A 24402-nucleotide genomic window follows, 5' to 3' on the forward strand; every position below is an offset into this window, starting at 1 on the left:
AGAAAGGGCACTTCATAGAAACACAATTTTAAATTTCACTGCCTTCTTTGCTGTCTCTCTAAGAACAGTCGGTACGGATTTCCAATTGAGATTGGATGCATGAATGGAATCCGGTAGCACATTATTTCCATATTGGAACAAAGTTTTCTCTCCTCAAAAACAGAAAATTTTAATAATTAACTGAATTTGAAAGACTGGAAGGCAGAATCTCTGTAACCCAAAATCACACTGTTCTTTCCTATGAACTGAGGTTTCTCAGTGCTGACATCTGGACAGTGCACAGGGAGGCCACACACACAGGTGTGACCTGGAGAGGGGTGAAGAGATAAAATGCAAGGAGACAGGAAGATGAGGGGAAAAGGCTCAGGGACACCTCTAGAAGGTAGAAAGGACAGATTCCCCCCTAGATTCTTCAGAGTGAGCACATCCTGACAACATCCTGGCTCTATCACACTGAGCACTCAGCCGGACTTCTGACCTTCAGAACTGTAACATGATGATTTTTGCATGTTCAAAACATAAGGTCATACAAAATCTTACTATAAAAATAGAAAACTAATATGAAGGTATTTACTGAGTTTTCCTGTGAGACTCTTCCATAATACTACAGGAGGTAAGGAATCCAATCCATTTAATTTTCTCCTGAACCCTGCTTTCTTATCAGGAGGAATGGGACACAGTCTTTAGGCAGATGGAGAGAGTGCAACTCCCATGTCACATGGCCAGCAAACAGCAGGACGGACACTAAAACGAGTTTTTACTCCAGGATGAATCGCACAGGGACAATGCCTACATTATGGTTAACAGTCATTCTATGCCATGTCTTCAGCTTAGAAATTGCTGATAGTAACAGTGAAATCTCTTCCAGACCCACAGCCACTGAACTGGTGAGGGTCCCCAGATTACCAGATGTTTGTCCAGCTAGTGAACAGTCTGTGATGGAACCAGGATGAGTAGCTGACCTGCTTGATCCTAGCCTGGGCTACACAGTGAACTCAAGCCCAGGATGAACGACAAAGTGTGATTCTATCTCAAAAGCCAAAAAAGAAAAACAGATTTCAAAGAAATTACTCCCCTGAGAACAATTTTAATTAACCTAGTACATCAAAATCCACATATAATAGATAGTCATTGTAGTGGTTAATTATGTCAACTTGAGACATTTAGAAGTTTAATTAAATGGGTTTAAGAACTCTACACCAAAGGGTATAGAAGAAGACCCACCCTAGGGTGGCTTATCACCGGGAGGTATGAAAGGGAAGGAGGGAGGATGAATGCATTCCATTCTTGGGAGAAGCTCCAGTCTTTGCCTTTGGTTGGAACTTGTCTCTTAGCTTCCAGTATAGACTCTTCAGCCTTTCATCTTCAGCCTTTCATCATACAGTGTGTGCTGTATATGCTTCAAATCAATGTCCATTATGTGGCACTGTGTCTCCCATAGCCAGGATTCATAGGTCCAAGATTCAAGGGGTGGAAGTAGGAATGGTACCACTCACCATTACCCTGAGTGATCAACTAGCAAAATTTTTGCTTCCTGTCCCCATGACTTCGTGTTCTGCTGACCTGGAAGTTTTGGTTCCAGAGCAGGGAAGACTTATACCAGGAAGCACAACAATCATGTTACTGAACTGGAAGCTAAGACCTTCACCAACACACACTCATTTTGGTCTCCTCATGCCTCTGAGGAAACAAGCTAAAAAGGGAGTCATAGTGTTGTCAGGAGTGACTGACCCAGACTACCAAAGGGGAAGTTGGACTACTACTCTACAATGGAGGAAAGGAAGAATATACCTGAAGTGCCTTAGGTAATCAATATACAAATCCTGGGCAACTAGTTTAACTGATGAATGTCCTGTCCTGCTTATATCCATAGAAAGATGTTAATATAAGTATGGTGCCTTTTTGTACTACCATGCCCTGTCATTAATGTTAATGGAAAATTACAGAAACCTAATCCAGGCAAAGTGACAAATGGTCCAGAACCTTCAGGAATGAAGGTATGTGTCACCCAAACAGGGAAAGATCCGAGACCTGCTAAGGTGCTTTCTGAAGGCCAAGGGAATACTGAATGGGTAGTGGAAGAAGGAAGTTCTAAATACCAGTTATGACCCTGTGATCTGTTACAAAAAAGATGATTATGATTACTATTTGTCCCCCAATGTGGTTTCAATGTAACAATGTTAGACTTAATGCAGTTTTTTGGGAATTGTTAACCTTGTGTTATAATGTGAAGTTTATAAACTGATAGGAGTAAGCATCAACCAAAGAAAAGTTACATTGTGTGTTCTGGTAGGGGAATTACTGCTTTTCCGTTTGTATGAAGGACAGTTATAACATGCTATGTACAGTTACATGCATGCCTGTGTAGCTGGAGCTAGTTTAAAGAAATGTGTGTGACTGCCAAGTTGACACAGGGTGGATTGTAGTGGTTAACTTGAGACATTTAGAGGCTTAACTGGATGGATTTAGCAACTCTACACCCAAGGATATAGAAGAAGATATCCCTAGGGTGGCTCATCACTTGGAGATATGTAAAAGGGAAGGAGAAAGGGTGAGTGCCTTCCATTCTTGGGAGAAGATCCAGTCTTTACCTTTGGTTTGGACCTCATCTCCTGGCTTCCAGTGTAGACTCCAGCTTTCTGGCAAGACTCTTTAGCTCCTCATCATACAGCCTTTGGCCTTCTGTTTCAAACCCATCAGCCTGCTGGTGTGGACTTTCACAGGACATTAGGGTGAACTCCAGACCTTGGATTCAATCCTTGGGCCTCCAGTGTTCAGACACCCTCTGCATGCTTCCGCACACAACTCTGTGGCTGACCATCATAAGCCAATCTTGTTGTTTTTATACATCTATATATATCTTGTGTTGTATTTGTTCTCTTTAGTAAAGCATTGACTAATACACCAATTAACATATAAACACTCGTATATAGATACATTTACATATGCATATTTATAGTATACCTATTTATATGTTAATAAATACCATACTCATATTAACATCTTTCTATGGAGATAAGCAGGACAGGACATTCATCAGTTAAACGAGTGCCCAGGATTTGTATATTGATTACCTAAGGCACAGTCATTTACCATTTTTCCACTTGCCTTCAACAGGACGCCTAGTTCTCTGGTGGAAACAAATTTTTTTTTCTTATCTTCCTGACAAATTCTGTTGACAGTAGTGCTCTAATGGAGATTTATCTCTGGATTCATGAATACTAATATCTCAATAGTTCACCTGGAAAAAACATTTGCCAGAAGCCCTCTCCAGGCTCCATGCTGTCACTAGCACAAAGCTGCTCTGCTGAGCGGTAATTGGAGCTGACAATGATTTTGTTACCGGGGAAGAGAATTGTGCACCAAGTTCCAGTATGGATCAACCTTTCACAATGAGGTCTTTCCACCTGCTGTTGAAGATGACATGGACTTTTTCTCTATTGCTTTCCCCCAATATAGAGATTTGAAACAACATTTTTCATGGGAGAGGTCTCCCATTCTGCCCTTCATTGTGCCCACCAGGGCATGTCCATGGTGTCCCCAGAGAGGCCTTCTCCTGCAAGTCCCAGATAAAAGCTCAAATTGCTTTCAGTCATCTGGATCCTCACTTCTGCATGTCAAAATGAGGCTCCTCGCTCAGTTCTTGGTGCTGCTAATGCTGTACATATCTGATAAGGATGGAGGGAGAAAAGGAAGGAGAGCAATTGAGAGCGATGGGGTCCCACTGTTTCCTGTGTTGTTCCCTCCACATGAGAGACTGCAGCTTTTCTTGACAGGATGAGAACAAGAGCTTGAGGTCTGTGTGAATGAAGAAGATTCCACTGGAGTCGGGACTATGGTGAGGTGACCATGTCACAAAGAAAGAAAAGGATGATGCACATTAATTCTCAAGAAGGGTTCTAATCCTCAGTACTTTATTGTAATTGAACACATTTAGTATATATGAAAATCACAAAAAAATTTGTGCAAGGTACACATGAACCTCCCATGGTGCTACAGCCTGGAACACAAACTTCCCTGCCTGGGGAGGCCCAGCTGCCCTCCTGCACTTCTGTCTGGGGAACAGCACAGTACAGACTGCTCTGTGTGAGAGGAAGAGTTTGGAGAATCAGAACAACAAGGTGCAGCTCCTCTGACCAGAAGAGAGATTGAGGAAGACAGCTGAGCAAAAAGAACCAGTGACAAGGAAGAGAGAGAGATGAACACTCTTCACCTCAAGGTCTTCATGCAGGATATTGATCCCCCAGATGCTGTAGTGAAAGTAGGCAGATGACTATATTTTAAAGGCAAAACAAATGAACTGCGTTGTCTTTCTGGATGTGATGTGTGAGAACAAGGTGAAATTCAGGATGCCTGTTCCATTGGTTTGAAACTGAACAACCAGAGAATTTCAAACCATATATTGTGAGAACAGGAGAGTTGAAGGGAAGCAACAGTGAGCAGCAGGGGAGACTTAGGATATATGAGGGCGCAGATTAGAATTGTGAGGAGTTCCCAGCCTCCAGCTTGCACTATCCTAACCCAGAGGCACAGGAGGGATTCTGGAGATCAGGGAACTACACTGAGCTAGGAGGACCAATTCCAAAGGACAAGGTGAGCGAAACAAATGAAAGCAGACTGAGACCAGGATGGTAGCCCAGTGTGCAATGCAAAGAGATGAAGACAGATCCACAGGGGAGGTCAAGAAGAAATGGCTACTAAGATAAAGAAAAAAAAAATTAGAAAAGAAGTCAGAGAGATTAATGCCCCAGGGCAAAAATAACATTAATGGAACCATTTTTCACTTTGCAATTGTAAACTTAACCTATATTACACTCCAAGGAAATTTCCCCCTGGGTCTGATTGCTACAAAATGTGCCAATTTCACTTGTAGGGTCACAGCCAGATACTGAAAGTTTCACCTACAGTACGTGAATGTGCATGTGGTGCCCTCTTCTGGTCAGCTTCATGCACTGAAAGTTTCTAGGGACATTGTTCAATCACTTTCAAACTAAGATTTGTTGCACTATTTTGCTTACAACACTATGCTCTGGTTCAACTACTGCAGAAGTGTCACAGGTATCTCAGGAAGTTTTAGGCATTTAATCTGTTCATTATTTGCCTTTTAGTTACAGAAAACAGGCTCATACAGAACACTAGTGAAACATCATTTCCCTCCTCCTCCTAAAGTGATCCAGTGCTCTTGCAGTCATTAGAATTAACACTCGCACACATCCCCGCGCCAGCTAAACACAGCACACAAGCCATTCTCCACCTTTCAGAAATCAAGTGTCTTGGACTCTAACGACCTTGCAATACACACATGCAATGTGGCTATCAACCCAGCCACTGATCAGAACTGGTGACAGAAACACTACCAACATCATGAATCAAATAATCTTACCAATATCATATTGCCACAATATCACACGACCCTTATTGACATTTATTTGTTCACAAGGAAGATCTTGTTTTTGAAAGGTTTGGCCCAGACAGGACACTGTAGCCAGGAAAGCCACAACCGGAAGCAGGAAGCCCCATCTTGCCCTGCCCCTAGGAAGTTACCTGTGACGCCATCTTCCCGCCCCTGGGAATTTACATATGGCGCCAAACCTAGGACCAATGGGCTACCTGTGTATCCCTAATGCCCGCCTTAGGTTCCACCCCAAACCGAGGTTATTTACAGGCCCCCACGCCGCGTGTCCGCCGGAGAGATCGCCGGACGCCAGCGGTGGGGTTGCCGGTCATCTCTCTCCGTGTTCTCAGAATAAAGGCCGCTTTTTATTTTATATTTCTCATCTTTTGTTAATATTTTTCATCTTTTGGAAATAACTCTATCATTTGTTGCCGTGACTCGATCGGCAGGCAACTAACTCTTGGGCCACATACCCAGAGTTTCCTCGCCGATAACCAGATACCATCCTGGATTAATCCCGAGCTTTTTCCTCTCCCGAGACGTTCCTGTCGCCAGCCGCCTGCACTCCGCATCGGCCAGACTGATTTCAGGTGAGCACTCCCCGGGGAACTTTTCGCACTGGGCAGCCCCAGTGGAATGTTCTCCCCGTCTGCGTGGGTCTGTGCATTTTCACGTCCTTAGGACCGCCCAGGGCAGGGTTCTTTCTGGGCAAACCTGCGCCCACAAAATCTCTCACGTTCTTTGGGTTCGGATAGCCCAAAGCAGAGATTTTTGGGACCGCCCACACTGAAAGAATGCCTCACTTCCCTTAAAGCCTTGCGCTTTCACGGGCAAAACTGTTACTGACCCCACGTAGACTCCATTCGTAAATCTCTCAGTGATGACTGGAGTTTATGGTTTGGAACCGTAGCCGCCGCGTGGTACCACAAATAAGTGACGACTTTTTTCTGGACCTCCGGTTTTTTTCTTGCCTGAATCAGTCATGGGGAACGTATTTTCTAACTCCCAAAAGACACCTTTAAAATGCCTAATTTCCAATTTACGTACTCTAAAAATTAAAGGTACCATAAAAACTAAACAACTAACTTTTTACTGCCAGGAGGTCTGGCCAACCTACCCGCTTATCGGCAAGCCTTGGCCTCAGCAAGGAACATTTGACCCCTGCATTCTCAGGAACTTGTACGATTTTTGTCAAGCTGGCAACAAGTTATTAGAACTCCCTTATGTCCAAGCCTTTCTTATTCTGAGAACACGCCCATCTCTCATTAAGTCTTGTGCTCCCGCTGAGATACTTTTAGCTAAGTCTACTGCGCCGCAAACTTTTCCTTCCTGCCATCCGTTTTCCCGGCCACCGCCTGCCTACCACCAAACTCGTTCCCTGCCGTTACCTCCCGCCGGGCCACTCTCTCCTCCCCCTATGCCTGATTCTCCCAGCAGCTCTAATCCCTCTCTGTCGCAGATACCTCCCGCTGTGCGATCGGCTCCCTCTCTGCCTTCCGGGACCCATAACTCTCCCAGCAGCTTTAATCCCTCTGTTAGCGCTTCCTCGCAGTCTCCGACTTCCTCTCCTGAGAATTCTGTATCCCCTACAGCATTCTCACCCTCTGCCCACCATACTAGGTCTCGGTCGCTATGTCCTTCCAGCAGGTCGCGTGATTGTTCCAGCTTGCGCAGGGAACAGTCGCCATGTTGCAACCCTCTGCCACGTGGCATGGCGCCGCCATGTTCCGGAGGGCCACATGGCGACAGGGCGCCGCCATGTTTCGGGTCACATGATAGGGCGCCGCCATGTTCCCAGGCACCGCCATGTTTCGGGCCACGTGACAGGGTGCCGCCATATTCCCAGGTGCCGCCATGTTTTGGGTCACGTGACAGGGCGCCGCCATGTTTCCAGGGCCCTCACTGTCAACAGGCGTCTCCTTGTGGCTCCTCTTGTGAACTACAACAGCCGCCCTGTTGCAGTGCACATGATGCTTCATTGTGCTGCCGACAGCAGTCCTCTAGCTGCAAGGCACACAGTGAGACGCCATCTGCTCATGTTTCCCAGGGTGACCGGCAGCAGCTCTGTAGCCGCTCTACAGATGATTGCTCACATGCGCCTACCGGAAGGATGGCTGCTCAGTGGCCCTCTGCTCCGGAATCTCCTCAGGCTCTGCTACCGCTTCGGGAGCAAGCTGGCCCCGAGGGACTTGTTAACATCCATGTGCCTTTTTCCCTTTCTGATCTATCCCAGACTGTCCATAAATTAGGTAGCTTTTCTGTTGACCCACAGAATTATATCAGGCAATTTGAATTCATTACTAATTGTTATGATTTACATTTTAAGGACGTTTATAATGACTCTGGGCCTATATCTGTGCCAGAGCAGGACAAGCATACTAACTATAACAAACTTTTAAAACAGGTCCAGGAGGCTAATCAAAACCCAGCTGTGTTCCTAAATTGGCTTTCTAATCCTCACGCCCTGCAAGCAGTTCCAGCTTCGCACGCTGTGTCGGGCCGCCTCCCAGCCCCTCCCCCATGCGCCGTCCCAGCCCCTCCTTCCCCTGTGCGCCGTCCTCGTCACCGCCGCCATCTTACACGTTTCCGGGGGCAGTCTGAGCCCGCCCCTGCGCGCTACATCCCAGCGCTTGCCCCACCCACTGGGCGTGCTCTGCCGGAGCGCCGCGAAACAGCAGCTCAGCGGCTCTGCTCAGGCATGCTTTTTTTACAATTTGGCTCCACTCAAAAGATGCTTTTTTATTACAATTCTCAAACCATTTAATCAAGGTTATTGGCCACCTGATAATTTTACCAGCCTTGCTTATCAATCAAAGCCTTCACCAATCTCCTGTTTAACAACTAAGGTAATAAATTCCTTTTTGCTGGGAACCACTAGCTGTCTTTCAAGACAAGGGTTTTCTTTAAAGTTTTATTTTATTTGTCTTGGTTCATACTACTGCAAATAACAACTTTAAAAATAAATGTGTTCAAAATTTGACAGTATTAGATCAGTTTTGATTTATTCATAAGATTGCTAAACCTTTACTGCAAAATGTTTCCATTAAAGCCTTGTTTGGCAGACTAAAGCTTTGTTAATTCTACATGTCACCCTATAAAAAAAGCGATATGCCATCCAGATAAAGCCTGCTCTCTAATCCAAAATGCCAATATTAAATTCCTGCATGCTTACTTAATTCTACTATAGTCCAAATCCCAAACAAAAAGGCAAAACTTGACCTTCAAACCTTAGAGAGATCTTAATATGGTTTTTTATATTTTTAACACTTGTGACACTTGTAGTTCTGAGACAGGTAAACCTACACAAGGTGGAGCTGCCTGCCCCCTCCATGGACCACGCTCAAATGCAGCAGAAGATACTGGGCAAGAAAATGCCCCACCCTGGCATTCTTTGAGACCTTACTCCAGGGCTACTGGACTGTCCTAGCCACCAGAGAGTGGGTAAGCCATCCTAAGTTCTAGCCCTCATAGGAAATGTCGACACTGCCAGATTCGTCACCGACAGAAAATCGCTGCTGAAGACTGAGGAAGTTCAGGGCAACAACAGCCCCCTTTAAGGTGTCCGTCTCAGATTCCAAGTCGCACAAAACTCTCAGGTAAGACATTCTCTATATTTGTGGACATAGAGGCCATATATACAGAGTTCTTCCTGAGTTTTCAGGCTGCTATATTAAGTCCTCAGTCTCTATGATGGGGTATTGATGGTCAACCTATGCCATTTACAAACAGGGCCTATTTTGTGCAGGTCCCAGTCTTCTCACTTGGTTTATACTTTTTCAGGATACATAAAAGCCTTTCTCATACTTGCTAAAGTTCTGTTACAGCAAATCATTCCAAGGACTACAACCAGGTTACAGTGACCCATGCCTAAATCAAAGTTGCTAGACTGCCATCCTGGTTTCACATCACTCAGGCTAAGAGGTGCCCTCCCAGCCCTAAATCTGATCATTCTGAGTGGTCATCTCATCTTCTGTCTCCTACCTGTCTCCGTCTCACAAAGGCCTCGCAGCCACAGTTAACAGGCTAAGTCATGTTTTGTTATCCACTTTGGTTCCTAATTTCTTACATTCTATTAATGATCATTTTTACAGCAGGACTCTTTAGCAGTATTGCCTACAGACTCCAACATCATGCATACCAGAGACAAGCCTTACCAACCTACCGTCTTAACTTTTATGCTTTCAGATGGGGGAGTAATCACCTCTCATAACTCCACTCCTCCTAACCCCACGTTTAATTTTCAGAATTCTGCCTCACCGTGGAAATGTTTCTACCTCAACATGGTCCTGATAGAATGATATGTCTAAATCAAAGGCACCTTTCCCTTTACCTCACCTGGGTCCTTAAATATGACAGTGCCATGTCTCCTCATAACATCTTGTCTCTTTGTTTTTCCAGTCTGACATACGTGCATTCACCAGTGAAGCTGTCCTGGCCAAAACACCTGGTACCAGCGTCTACCTGGGCATCAACCTTCATCCCGTCAACTCCCCTAGGCTCCAGTACAGCGCCCTTTGCCAGCAGGAAGTAGTTAAAGAGAGAAAGCTTTGCCCCTTTTCATAATAACCATAAGACGGGATATGAAAGGTTTGGCCCAGACAGGACACTGTAGCCAGGAAAGCCACAACCGGAAGCAGGAAGCCCCATCTTGCCCTGCCCCTAGGAAGTTACCTGTGACGCCATCTTCCCGCCCCTGGGAATTTACATATGGCACCAAACCTAGGACCAATGGGCTACCTGTGTATCCCTAATGCCCGCCTTAGGTTCCACCCCAAACCGAGGTTATTTACAGGCCCCCACGCCGCGTGTCCGCCGGAGAGATCGCCGGACGCCAGCGGTGGGGGTTGCCGGTCATCTCTCTCCGTGTTCTCAGAATAAAGGCCGCTTTTTATTTTATATTTCTCATCTTTTGTTAATATTTTTCATCTTTTGGAAGTAACTCTATCAGTTTTCACCTACAATTCTGATTTTTTCATATCAAGTGGCCTTTGGATGCATTAAAGTTTATCATACAAGTGACAGAGATGTGGGCACTTTCTTCAGTTTTGCAACCAAAGCAAATGCCTCACTGGCTTCATCCTAGGCTGTCCCAAATACCAGGGCCTCAAAGGACATGGAGGATTTTATGAAAGTGAGAGGCAGTTTCACTGTGAATTGCAGATCATCCCTGAGAACAATGTGATCCATGTGGAAAAACTCAGGGCTTCTAGTCACCACCAGTGATGAAAGACTCTCATGGTTAAAGTCCTCAACATTCAGGTCCAGCTCTCAAAAGAGAAAAAGCTACACCAGACTCTCACCTGGGTCGTAGTCAAAATGGGGAACGAACTGAAGCCTGATTACCAAGGGAAATAGCAACTGGGCAATGAAATAATGAGTCATGAGGCCATGAGCAGGAGAAGAATTCAGCAATCTCAGGGTCATAAACCAGACCCAGAGAAGAGGCATTTGTGAGAAAAGGACACCCAATAGGACACAAGGTTAGACAGCAGAGAGCAGGCAGGGCTGATCACATTGTATCGCCTTGCAGAAATGAGAAAAATCTCAAATCTGGGACTGCAGGTACAGCTCAGTTGCATAGTGCTTCACTAGAATTTGGAGGTGCTGGGTCAGTCTTAAACATCCACAAGAAAACAGACAGAAGAAAACTTCCATCCTCATCCATCATGAGACCATACTCATCTCAATCTGTGGACATCAATGGGACATGAGGAGTGTTCAGACTTCACCAAATTTCAATCACAGCAGCCAAGGATGTGCCTAACCAGGGGGCCTAGGAGCTATGACAGTAAGTCAGGACAAAAAAGAGAAACTAATGAATACTTTAAGGACAGACTGGACTTGATGTGCATTTCTCTTTGTTTTGGAATAAAGAATTTTTATTATTATTTCACGTTTAACGTGAGAGATGGATCATTCCTACATTCAAATGAAAAATCATAGCATGGGGAAAATTCCCTGACTTACACAGAATGGCTAAGATGAAGAACTGAGGGTCTCATTCTGGATCTGAAGTGATGGCCGTGCCTCCTCCACAGGGAAAGAAACCTCTGAGCAGAGAAGCACACAGTCCAGCCTTAACAGGATAGTGAAAATTTTTGGTTGAAAATGAAGACCTCAGCACCGTATTGCTCTACTTTGCTCTCAGACAGCAGCAGGATCTGCAGAGCCCCACAACAAAGGTGAGTCAGCAAGAGGGTGACATCCTCAAGGCCAGCTGCTAGGAAGCCAACTGCTGGGTCCACTGGGTAGATTGCATACCAGAGCCTGAGGCCAGACTCAAGCATCTCCATTTAACACTGTGTATGCAGAATTACCATCTGTACAAGAAAGGATCATACAATCCTCATTTTTGAATTTTAATGAAACTTTAAATGAAAATATTACCCAACTCAGTACTTAACAGCTCCCATGAAAGTCCCCAAAACAAAAGATCTTCAACATTTGTACGAGAAAAAAAGTTAGCCATAGAGAATAACAGTTCCCTTAGATAATAATTGCACAAATCAATACATTATTTTCCTCGTATGGGCTTCCATAATGCTCAGTGCTACAGCAGAGCCACAGTCACAGAACTTTTTCCTTTTTAAGACAGGATGATATGGATAAATTTTACATTTATAAAAAGCCACATTTCTAGTATACAATACTATTGATTTTGACACATGTGTAACTGTGTGTTGAAAAACATATTCTGGCTCTAAGTTAGGACCAGTAAGTACCCATTGGCTTTCCAGGGTGCACTCTGTTCACCCACAACAAACTCACCTGAGACTCACTGCTGCCTGCACCCTGCATAAATGCTCTAGATGTCTCAGATACTCATAGAGAGCTTTCCTTCAATGTGAACACCACAAACTATTTAAATTGCTGTGTTTTCTAGGGAACACATTTGTTTTTAATTTTGGATAAAGTATATCAGTCATTCCTGCTGTCATAATTCCATAGATAGCTCCTTTGGAGGTGAGGATCTCACCTTGGTGCATCCCATTGTATCTTTACACCACACTGAAAACATCATCATGGGCTCTCCATGGTGCCACTCAATATGTCTGTTCTCCTGGTACACACTAAGCAAGCAAACAATGGCCACTTTATAGAAAAAACAACTTTAAAACTCACTGTCTTCGCTGTCTTAGAACAGACAATGCTGATTTGCAATTGAAAATGGATGCATAAATGGAATCAGCTAGCTCATTATTCCCACAGGGGAACAAAGTTTTCCTCCTTAACAATGGAATATTTTTAATTAACTGATGTTGAAAAAATGCAAAGCAGAATCTCTGTAACACAAAATCTTACCCTTCTTTCCTATGGACTGAAGTTTCTCAGTACTGACATCTGGACAGCACACAGGGAGGCCACACACAGAGGTATGACCTGGAGAGGGGCCAGGAGGAAATGTTGGGAGTAAGAATATGAGGGACACAGGCTCTGGGACACCTCTAGGACTTTAAAAGGACAGATTCCCTCCTGGATCCTCCAGAGTGAATGCATCCTGACAGCATCCTGGCTCTATCACACTGAACACTGAGTTGGACTTCTGACCTGCAGAAGTGTAACATGATGACTTTTGCATGTTCAAGAAGTGAAATCATGTGAAATCTTTCTGTAGAAATGGAAAAGTAATGTGGATGTCTTTACTTAGTTTTTCTGTAAGAATCTTTCATAATAAAGTATGTAAGGCACACCAGTCCATTTAATTTTCTGCTAAACCTTGTCACCATTCTTATCAGAAGGAATGGGATACAGTTTTTAGGTAGATGGAGAGAGTGCACCTCCCATGTCACATGGCCAGCAAACAGCAGGATAGACACTAAAATGAGTTCAGGATGCTCCAGGATGAATCAAACGGGGAGAATGACTACAACACTGGTTGCAGACATTATGTTATGTCTTCAGCTTATAAGCTGCTGTTAGTAGCAGTGAAATGTCTTCCAAACCCATGGTGACTGAACTGGTGAGTTAACCACAGACCCTTGGGTGTCTGTACAGTGAGTGAGCAGTTTCTGATGGAATGAGGATATGTAGCTGACCTGTTTGAACCTAGCCTGGGCTGCACAGTGAACTCAAGGCCAGGACGAACTACAAAGTGTGATTGTGTCTCAAAATTCCCCAAATTAAGAAAGATTTCAAAGGAATTACCCCCCTAAGAACAATTTTAATTAATCTAGTACATTGGAATGTACATATATGCATTTATATATAGCTATATATATATATATATATATATATATATATATATACATTTATAGATACATATTCCTTCATGTCTGTGTACAAAGATACGGATTAACATGTAAAAACATATAGAGAGATGTATTTCTATACAAACATATGTTTATAGTATACCCATTTACATGTTAATATCTGTTCGTATTCATATTAACATCTCTCTGTGGAGATAAGTAAGACAGGATATTCATCAATTAAACTACTGCCTGGGAATTATGTATTGATTACCTAATGCACAATCATTGTCTCTTTCTCCACTTGCCTTCAACAGGACACCTAATTCTCTATCTGAAACAGAAATTTTTTTTTATATTCCTGGAAAATTCTGTTGACAGCAGTGCCCCATGGTGTGTAACCCTTGTGCCCATGAAGACTAACATCTCAATAGTTCACCTCTAAACCACATTTGCCAGAAGCCCTCTCCAGGCTCCATGTTGTCACTAGCACAAAGCTGCTGTGCTGAGCAGTAACTGGAGGAGGCAGTGGTTTCCTTACTGGGGAAGAGCACTGAGGCACCATGCTGCAGTATGGACAGGGCCTTTAGAAATGGGATCCTTCCTCCTAGTGCTGGACAGCACATGGACTTTGCTCTTCTGATTTTCCCCAAATATAGAGATTTGAAGCAACTTTGCTCATGGGAGAGGCTTCCCATCCTGCCCTTTACTATGCCCACCAGGACATTTGCATGATGTCCCCAAGGAGAGGCTTCCCTTCAAGTTCCAGATAAAAACTCAACCTGTCTTGATTCATCTGGACCCTCATTTCAGCATTTCAAAATGAGGCTCCCTGCTCATTTCCTGGAGCTGGTAATGCTCTGCATCCCTGGTAAGGATGGAGGGAGATGAGGATGGAGAATGAGTGAGTGGGATGGGGTCCCACTGTTACCTGTGTTGTTCTCTCCATGTGAGAGACTGCATCCTTCAGGAACAGGGTGAGAACAAGAGCTTGAGGTCTGTGTGAGTGAGGAAAATTCCACTGGAGTTGGAGCTATGGTGAGGTGATGATGTCACAATGAAAGAGAAGGATGATCCACATTAATTCTCAAGTGGGTGCAAATGTTGGATACTTTATTATAAGTGAACACTTTTTCCTATATATGAAAATCGCAAAAATAATTTAGCTTCAAATATGAAATAATGGAGACAATATGAAAATGAATCATCATGCCTGTACATGACCTTGTCTTTCTATCCAATGATTAAGGGTCCACAGGAGATATTCAGATGCCAAGACCCCACTCTCTCTCACTCTCTTTGGCACCCGGAGAACCAGGCTCCTTCTCCTCTAGTTCCAAACAGAGTCTTGAGCATAGTGATGGAATCATCTATTTGAGATAATGGTACATAAGCCATACCAGGCTCCACAAGGCATGATTTTTCAGGTTTTCAAAAAGCACTCTTCGGTCCTAGAAAGGTGCATTAGCAGCTTATCAAGAAACGATTTCACACTCAAAATCTGCAGAGGTCAGGGTGAGGAGGCTGGAGTTTATTACTGTTATCAAGGAATAGGATGTCCTCCCCCAGTGATGCAACCCTGAGAAAAATCCTCCCGGCCTGGAAGGTCCAGCTGGTCACCTGCAATGTTGGGCACACCAGAAGAGTTTATTAGTACAGCAGAGTGCAGAAAAGGCCTCTGTGCATGACTAAGTAGAAAATCAAAAGAGCATGGGGACCTATGTTCTGTGCAGACTCTGCCACATAAAGAGGATGTGGCTGACTTCCACAGGTTCCTTGAGCTTTGCAAATTCTATTCTTTTTTTTTTTCAATTTGGATGTAAACCTGAGATGGTTAATAAGATGCAATTGGTGTATAACATTTGTACTCTATCTACCTTTTTTTGCTTATTGTGTAAGGTTCACTAGGGGATGAGGTGGTGTCAGTCTGGTTTACAGGTTGGGAGACCCAGCCTACTACTCAGGAAGGATCAGAGTTAAAGAGGTACCTTTTTCACTTTCAAGTATGGATCAGACCCAATTGCAATATGGAGGAAGGGTGCATCATGGAAGGCTAACACCAAGATTAGTAATGATCCTGGCCATGTATGCACTAGGCTGTATCACATGTTCCCCACCAATCCAGTGGGCACAACTGAACACCCAATTCATTTACGAATCTGACCTCATCAGAATGCAGGAGTGACTTGAAAACAGGAAATGACCCCTCATTTGTCACAGGAATGCCACAGAACCCACTAACATAACAAGATCCAAAGGGGCAAGAGAATTCTCAAGGAATATCTAACATGGATCAACAGTAGTTAGGGAATTTATGGTTATGTAAAGCTCTGTCTTTCCATCAGTACCCATCAAGATATGGAAATACAGTAAAAAATCAATTTAATTTAACAAATGTATCAACTGTAGAAATAAAAAAGGGTCAAAATAGTGCAGAGTGAACTAGAAACACATAAATTAATAAAGATGAATTTGATAATATAATAAGCTTAAAAGGGGACTGAAAAAATGATAAAATAAACAGCATAATACAACAATAAGAAAATGAGTCATAGAAATAAAAAAAGGACGAGAGATCAAAATACTGGACCACATTAAATATAAATAAATAAATGTGGTAAAGGAAAACACAAAACAAAGCAGAGCAAGTGAAGCAAACTCTAGAATTCTCTTGCTGAGAAAGTTATATGACAGAAGTATTTTTCTAGGTTTTCTAAAAATGAATTAGTACTTATGTGAGGAGAGTGGTAGATCCCAGCCCAGGACAGGTGTGCTTCCCTCTCCAACAGCAGATTCTGCTGACAGGTGAGCTCTGCTATATCTTAGCCCCTAGGCATGACCAGGAAAGTGTGTGTGTGTGTGTGTGTGTATGTGTGTGCATGTGTATTTGTGTGTGTCCATTTCTGTTTGTCTGTGGGGGATGAGGTGTCACTTTGTAGGCCCAACCCCCTCTAACCTGCAATTTACAATAGCCGCCCTGGTATGCGAGAAGGAGGTAGAATAGGAATGCCTGTTCTCAGTGAGACCCCTCACCCTCTGGAATCCATACTGTGAGCTGGCTTTGTTTTGCAGAAGTCTTGAGGAAGTGGCTGGCCACCCTTTGTGACACTAACAGCAGACAAATTAACAACATTCTTGAGCTAATGAATTTCTTCCTGGGCTAGAGAAGTTATGAGAACTGGTTGTGATTATTTACTTCACTTAGATAGTTTTAGAATAAACATTGTAGTCTGTCACGTTGTAGCTTGCCACAAAGAATGCCTTTTCACCACTTAATTATCTGGGCTCTGTGAACTGATCGGGTTTACTATATATGAATCCTAAAATAAAGATTGTGCGTGCAGTGCAGTGTAACGCGGTGCAGACAGTAAAGGTGTCTCTCCTGTCTTTCTTTTCCGAGCACTGTACCCCCCGTGTCCCGATCAGGCGTGTGTGCGTGTTTACCTTGCCCGGAGTTCAGAGTGCTCTAAGACACTCACGACAAGTGGCGCCCGAATTCAGGGACTCCGAAGGTCGCTTAGGAAGGTAAGTATAATTTTATTACGGGGAAATGGGACAATCTGCTTCCTCTCCTTTCTTAAAAATTCTTAAACATTTATTATCTATATATGGCATATCGCTCAGGTCAGCTGACTTGGATATGTGTATTGATACAATTAAAGAATATAATCCTTGGTTTCCAGATGAAGGAACTTTGGATGTAGAAGTATGGAGGAAGGCAAGGGTTAGTATAGAAAGGGCTATGCAACAGGAGGAAAAGATTCCTTTACGTTTTTGGGCGATTTGGTCGGTTGTGTACTCTTTATTAAAAGCTATGGAAGATGAACATATTGTAGAAAATCTTCAACTAGAAATTAAGCCAGTTATTCAGGAATTGCCCCTCACAGAGGAGGAGCAAAATGTAGTTCAAAATGACGCTATCGCTTTAAGTAGTGAAAAGGCGTCCAAACTAAAAGTAAAATCCACTACAGCCGACTCAGCTTTAGCTGCCGCAGCAATATCAAATTATGACAATCGCCCAATTTTACAGGCTATACAGCATTTAACACAAGAGGTGAAACAACTCTCCGTTAAGCAGAACCCGCCTGTAGTTCCCTCTGCACCTCCTCCATCTAACCCTAATTGGAGTAAAGCCAAGCTAGCTTTGGCTGATCTACCAAAATTAGGGGATTCTGATGAGGAAAAGCCTGCCTTTGCTTTCCCTGTAATCAGGCCGCAGCCAATAGATGGAGCGGCAGTTCCCCCTAGATGGGAAGCATTTAATATAGATGATTTAGCAAAATTAAAAAAGGCTGTAACCCTTTATGGCCCTCAGGCTCATTACACTAAAGAATTAATAACGTCGGTAGCAGATCAGTATGGTAATCTTGCTCCTTATGATTGGAAGGCCTTGGCCAAAATTCTTTTAAAGGAGCCAGAATATTTACAGTGGCACATGTGGTTTATGGAAGGTTGTGCGGAAAAGGCAAGACAAAATGCTGACGATCGAGATCCTAATATTAGACTCATTTCTTATCCCATGCTCTCTGGTACAGGTTTCTTTGATACTGTTGAGCATCAGGCAGGAGCTCCAAGAGAGATTCATGCTCAATTAAAAGATATTGCTTTAAAAGCTTGGGATAAAATACGGTCTAAAGGATCAGAATATGGATCTTGGGCTAAAGTTCTGCAAGGAGCCAATGAATCGTATGTTGAGTTCGTTGCAAGACTTCAAAATGTTATAGAAAAAACAGTAGTGGGACAAGACTTACAAGAGCATCTCTTAAAAATGTTAGCTTTTGAAAATGCTAATGATGAATGCAAAAGGGCTTTAATTCCAATAAAAGATACTGGAACGATTGACAATTTTATAAAACAATGTAAAGATTTAAATTCAGAATCTAGGAAAATGCAACTGTTTGCTGAAACCATGGCAACCACGTGGACTAATTGGCAATCTAAAAAGGAACAGTCTTTAAAATGCTTTAATTGTGGTCAGACAGGACATGTAAAGAGGGCCTGTCCAAAACTTGTAGGCAATGATCAAAAAAAGAGATCTAGAGCTCCTGGCTTATGTCCAAAATGCAAGAAGGGAAATCATTGGGCTCGTGAATGCAGGAGTAAACAAGTTAATTCAGCTGAACAGAAGGGAAACGGGAGAGCGGGCCCTACCCCGGGCCCCGGACAAATCAATGGGGTAAATCTACCGTATTCTCCCTACAGCCAGCCACCCAACACAGCGCCGCAGTGGACATACCAGCCTTAAAAGATGTAGAATTAAGAGGAGGACAATCTCCCGTGAGAATTCCTACAGGAATTTTTGGTCCCCTGCCTGCGGGAACTTTTGGCTTGCTCACGGGTAGATCTAGTTTAAATCAAAAAGGCATTACGGTTCACTTAAGAATTATAGATGCAGATTATACTGGAGAAATTCAAATTCTGATGTCCTCACTTACAGATTATAAATTATTAAAGGGAGAACGTATAGCTCAACTCATTTCAACCCTCGAGGAACTCAACCTAATGAGTTATGGCAAATGGATATTACACATGTACCTTCTTTTGGTCGGCTTTCTTATGTACATGTAGTTATTGATACCTATTCTTCATTTCTATGGGCTACTGCTCAACAGGGAGAATCCACTAAAAATGTTATTGTACATTTATTGGAGACTTTTGCAGTTATGGGAATTCCTTCTAAAATCAAAACAGATAATGGACCTGCTTATACTAGCAGAACATTTAAACAATTTTGTGATCTCCATAATATTATTCATATTACAGAGATTAAATATAACCCCCAGGGTCAAGCTATTGTTAAAAGAGCACATGGCACTCTTAAGTTGCAAATTAAAAAATTAAAAAGGAGGAGTCAGGAGGATATTCAGATACCAATACTGTTTAAATTGCAAAACAGTCCAAAAACATTACTGCATCAAGCATTGTTTATTTTAAATTTTCTCAATTTACCACAAGGTGAAATATTAACAAGAGCTGAAAGACATTTCGAACAGCAACAACAGCCCTTTGTGATTAATGAACCTATTTGGACTAAAACAGCTCCAGAGGCTGAATGGGAGAAGGGCACACTGCTCTATAAGGGGAAAGGTTTTGGTTATATCTCCACAGAAAATGGAATTCAGCAGTGGGTCCCTGGACGATGGATCAGGATCCGCGCCTCCAGACCCTGTTCGCCAGCCCCGGAGACAACTCCCCAAGGAACCGGAACCGTGCCTTCAGAAGCGAGCGCGAAACCAGCTAGAGGCTAAAGATGCTGAGCTTGTTCCTATCGCAGCCATGGCCAGATTACAGCTAAGAAAATCCCGCCGCTCACAGCGACCAAATTTAAATCCCCTCCCTACATGGGGACAATTAAAGAAATTGACCATAGAAGGGCAACGGCTTGTCCTTCAAGCAGGAAAGCCTTTAAACCCTGAAAACTTGTTTTTAGCTTTATGTGCCTTGCTCACCGTTGCATCGGGGACTGAGGTACCTCCACATTCGTACTGGGCATATATTCCAAATCCCCCTTTATTAGAACCTGTAAAATGGGGAACTAGTGATATTTTACTTTATACCACACCTAGAGAAATTTTGTCAGCACCGTGGGCTGATTTAACCCCCCACAATCAAGATGATGGGACATTATTCAATTTTACTTATTATGGTAATCAAAGGCCTATTTGCATTGGGGAACCACCTTGCATCCCTCTGGGATGGCAGTATTGGATTCAACATGGAATAAAAGCAGGCAACAAAAGGACAAGGCTTCAAGCCTTGGCTGCTCAAACCTTTAATGTTACCTGGAGAAATTTAACAGCACCTGACATAAATACATTTCCTGTATGCCCTGAATTCACTTATAAAAATATTTCTTATAATCCCATAATTTGGCAACTATGTATGGGAAAATTTGCTAAAAATATTGATGGGTATATTATTTGGGGACCATTTGGAAAATTCGTTAATGGATGTGCTGAATGGAATGAGACAAGATGTAATCTCTCTGTTGTGTATAGTCTTCCAGATCCAAAGAAAATAACTGACGGAGCTCCTATATTTCCTCAGAAGACGTCTCTTTTGTGGTGGGGAGATGGTGGAATCGCTAACCCTGCTGTTGCAGCCGAAGAATACCCTCATCACCTTCAAAATCATATTTGGAAGATTCCAGCCGCTATGCAACCTGTAACCTTGTACAATGTTTCCTATTCAGGGACTAGTCGATCTGTATCTACTACTTATAATTTTACTAGGTTTAAAATGTATAATATTACTGTTTGTGCACCTCTGCCTTATGTCTTTTTAGTGGGAACTTTTAATTTTACACATTTTTCTTGTACTTGTTTAAATTGTCAATTGTTTACATGCTTAAATAGCACACTAAATTTCACTAAGCCTTATACAGTTATGCTGTTACAACAAAAAACTCATATTTGGTTGCCTGTAAATTTAACTCGACCATGGTCTCAAGACCCAGTAATTTCTGTTACTACTGAATTTTTTAAACATCTGTTAAAACGTACAAAAAGATTTATTGGAATAGTGGTTGCTGTACTGTTAAGTCTGATAACTGTAGCCTCCCTAGCAGCAGTCTCAGGAATAGCTTTACAAACCTCTTTGCAAGAAAAACATGTTGTAGAATTATGGCATGAGAATTCTCATGAACTTTGGTTAACTCAGTGGCAAATAAATGCCAAACTACAACAACAAATAGACCTCCTTAAACAAACAGTTGAATGGATGGGTAGAAAAATATTGGCTCTTCAGCATCAAATGTTTTTAAAATGTGATTGGAATTCAACTACTTTCTGTATAACCCAACGACCTTATAATCAAACAGAACATGAATGGGAAGTGATTAGAATGTATCTAAATGGAAACACCTCTGCCCAGGAGAAAATAGAATCTTTGCATAATCAAATTGACAAGGATTTTGCAAAGCAAAATGATGATGAATCCCTGGCACAATTCGCGCAATTGCTTGCTCAATCTTTGAAAGGATTAGATTCCAAAGGAATCTGGCAGAGCATAACCCACACTTTAAGTGGCATGGGACTTAGTTTAATTATAGTTCTCATTGCCATAGTTCTTGTGTATTTTTACTGCATAAGACGAAATACTATTAATAACCTGATCTTATGGAAATTATTGTTAAAAAATAAAAAGGAAGGAAGTGTGGGGGATGAGGTGTCACTTTGTAGGCCCAACCCCCTCTAACCTGCAATTTACAATAGCCGCCCTGGTATGCGAGAAGGAGGTAGAATAGGAATGCCTGTTCTCAGTGAGACCCCTCACCCTCTGGAATCCATACTGTGAGCTGGCTTTGTTTTGCAGAAGTCTTGAGGAAGTGGCTGGCCACCCTTTGTGACACTAACAGCAGACAAATTAACAACATTCTTGAGCTAATGAATTTCTTCCTGGGCTAGAGAAGTTATGAGAACTGGTTGTGATTATTTACTTCACTTAGATAGTTTTAGAATAAACATTGTAGTCTGTCACGTTGTAGCTTGCCACAAAGAATGCCTTTTCACCACTTAATTATCTGGGCTCTGTGAACTGATCGGGTTTACTATATATGAATCCTAAAATAAAGATTGTGCGTGCAGTGCAGTGTAACGCGGTGCAGACAGTAAAGGTGTCTCTCCTGTCTTTCTTTTCCGAGCACTGTACCCCCCGTGTCCCAATCAGGCGTGTGTGCGTGTTTACCTTGCCCGGAGTTCAGAGTGCTCTAAGACACTCACGACATTTGTCTATGTGCATGTGCTTATGTGCATGGAGCTGCTACCCCTGCACCTAGCCTTGGAGCCTGCTGGCCAGATAGGCACATGTGGGGCACATGTATTCACTCTGCACTTTCAGAGATGGAGCTGAGGTCCATCTGAGGTCACATCTGTAAATGTGTTACAAACTAGAGGAAAAGAATTGACCACTGACTCCTACACTACAAGAGGCAGCAGATGAAAGGAACCATCTGCCACATGGTCTTACTCTCACTGTATTCAAAACCACACCCCTCAGCCAGCCAAATGCGATGGGTCTACTGATCTCCATACAAGGCAGGGTCCTCCACAAGAGGAGTGACAACCACTTCAACTCTGAGCAAGCGTGAGGGTGATCTTTCCCCTCTCCACAAGTGTCTCATGAGGCCACCTCCAAACAGGTACTGCAGGACGGGGCGCTTTGGGTCCACTCTGTTTTCTGAAGTCCACAATAGTTCACTGTCAAGTATTGGGACTTTCCTAAGATACCCCAGGTTACATCATCACTCCTGGATATTACAAGAGTTACAATGAATTTCTACTAAAAAATTCACAATTCTGCAGAAGCTCTCACTTGCAGAATAAATTCCTTACCTGAGATTCAAATTTAGAAGAGTAACTGGTTTCTCCTTAGACATGTGCAATGCATTGGGAATGTGGCTGATACAGAATCAAAATATCACAGAAAATGTATTTGTGTGACAAAAACAGATACAAAGGACAAACTAGAAGCTCTAAAGCCAACTGGGGAACTCGCCAGTTACAGCTACTAGGCGTGATGCAGAGAGCTTTAGTTGCAAGTAAAACATCCATCTAAAGAGGCTGAGGCTACACAGCGACACCCCGGCTACCTCAGATCCACAATCCTCGTGAAATAATAAAACAGGGCACAGAAAGCACACAAAAGAGAGAACTGAAGAAAGGGAGTGGGAGGACAAGTGAAGAAAGAAAGCAGGAGGAAGAGGCAGGAGAGGGGAGAGAAGAGGAAAGACAAAAGGGAAAAATTTGGACTCATTTTTAAATTTTGTCACCAAACCTGCCTAAGCACCTGTCACATTCATCTGGAAAGTATTGAAGAGAACAGCAAACAGGAGCTCTGGTCTCCCCCTGGGCATGAGCCACACAGCAGAAGCCTGAGCCAGAACTCGCTTTGTGCAGACTCCTAGGGGCCTAAACTAAACTGGCTCACAAGTGCTCTCTGTGGGTGAAGTGTACAGCAGAGGGGGAATAGAAATTACCATTCCCACAGGAATGAACTGATGAACTGAAAAGAGGGCTCAAAGTACCCTAGGAAATGAGATTTAAAAAAACAAGATTTCCTTGAAAGTAATGAGTACAGACCAATATGAGCTAATATCTGTATTTCAAAAATGTCTGCTTCAGAAAGATTGGGAATTTTAACCTTGAGTGTGGTATATGAAGTGCAAAATGAAACCCTGTTTGGAGGAGGATACAGCAATACAAAATCCTCAAGAATGCTCACAGCTGCTATGTAAAGAGCCATAGATTACAAAGTCAGCTATGCTAGGTACTAAAACTCATATAGATAGGTAACTATCACTGGAAATATCAGACAGCAAAGGGCTCTTCCAATTCTTCTGATCTGGTTCCTAGGATAAGATATTTAGGAAATAAATTTTAAACTTCATATTATTTAAGAAGTAAAGGAAACCAAGGAAAAATAAACCACTAATCAGCTGTAGAAAATTGACATCCCAATACATTTTATACACACTATAAAAGCACTGACATCATCCTCATAATTAAGCCACAAATATTCACAACTCAATTTGTGGTTTATTAATTGATTTAATCAGTGTAATATCACCATTAATTTTGCTTTCAGAAGATTATTGCTATAATTCTATTCTTAGCTATGAAATATTAAAACAAATTATTATACCCTGATATGAGTCTCACCCAAGATGCTCATTCACTTCAATACAACACAGCCAAACAGCATGTGGTTTTTAAAGCCTCCTTTATTTACAAGGACAAGAATATGAAACCTGGCCCAATGTGTCTGAGTCGGACGCTAACAATTCCTGGTCTCCTCCCACTGTGTGTTAAGCTTTAGAAC

The 24402-nt window shown here is 42.7% G+C and overlaps 1 protein-coding gene across 3 annotated transcripts; it reads left to right on the forward strand.

Moving 5' to 3' along the window:
- The first annotated feature begins 8677 nt into the window (after positions 1 to 8677).
- Positions 8678 to 22197, forward strand: LOC134472808 (endogenous retrovirus group K member 18 Env polyprotein-like). Of its 3 annotated transcripts, XM_063235142.1 has the most exons (4): positions 8678 to 11577; positions 14244 to 14455; positions 16985 to 17109; positions 19672 to 22197. In XM_063235142.1, the coding sequence occupies exons 2-4, from the start codon at positions 14407 to 14409 to the stop codon at positions 21778 to 21780; spliced, it is 2283 nt and encodes a 760-aa protein (XP_063091212.1). In that variant the 5' UTR covers positions 8678 to 11577; positions 14244 to 14406; the 3' UTR covers positions 21781 to 22197. The 3 variants fall into 3 exon arrangements, with proteins under 3 accessions (XP_063091212.1, XP_063091214.1, XP_063091213.1); XM_063235144.1 differs by lacking the exon at positions 14244 to 14455 and having other exon boundaries at positions 19693 to 22197; XM_063235143.1 differs by lacking the exon at positions 8678 to 11577 and having other exon boundaries at positions 13650 to 14455; positions 19693 to 22197.
- Positions 22198 to 24402: the final 2205 nt, after the last annotated feature.

This window comes from Cavia porcellus, unplaced genomic scaffold (assembly GCF_034190915.1).
Source record: "Cavia porcellus strain 051 isolate PalLab524CR breed Dunkin Hartley unplaced genomic scaffold, mCavPor4.1 scaffold_25, whole genome shotgun sequence".
NCBI lineage: Eukaryota > Metazoa > Chordata > Mammalia > Rodentia > Caviidae > Cavia > Cavia porcellus.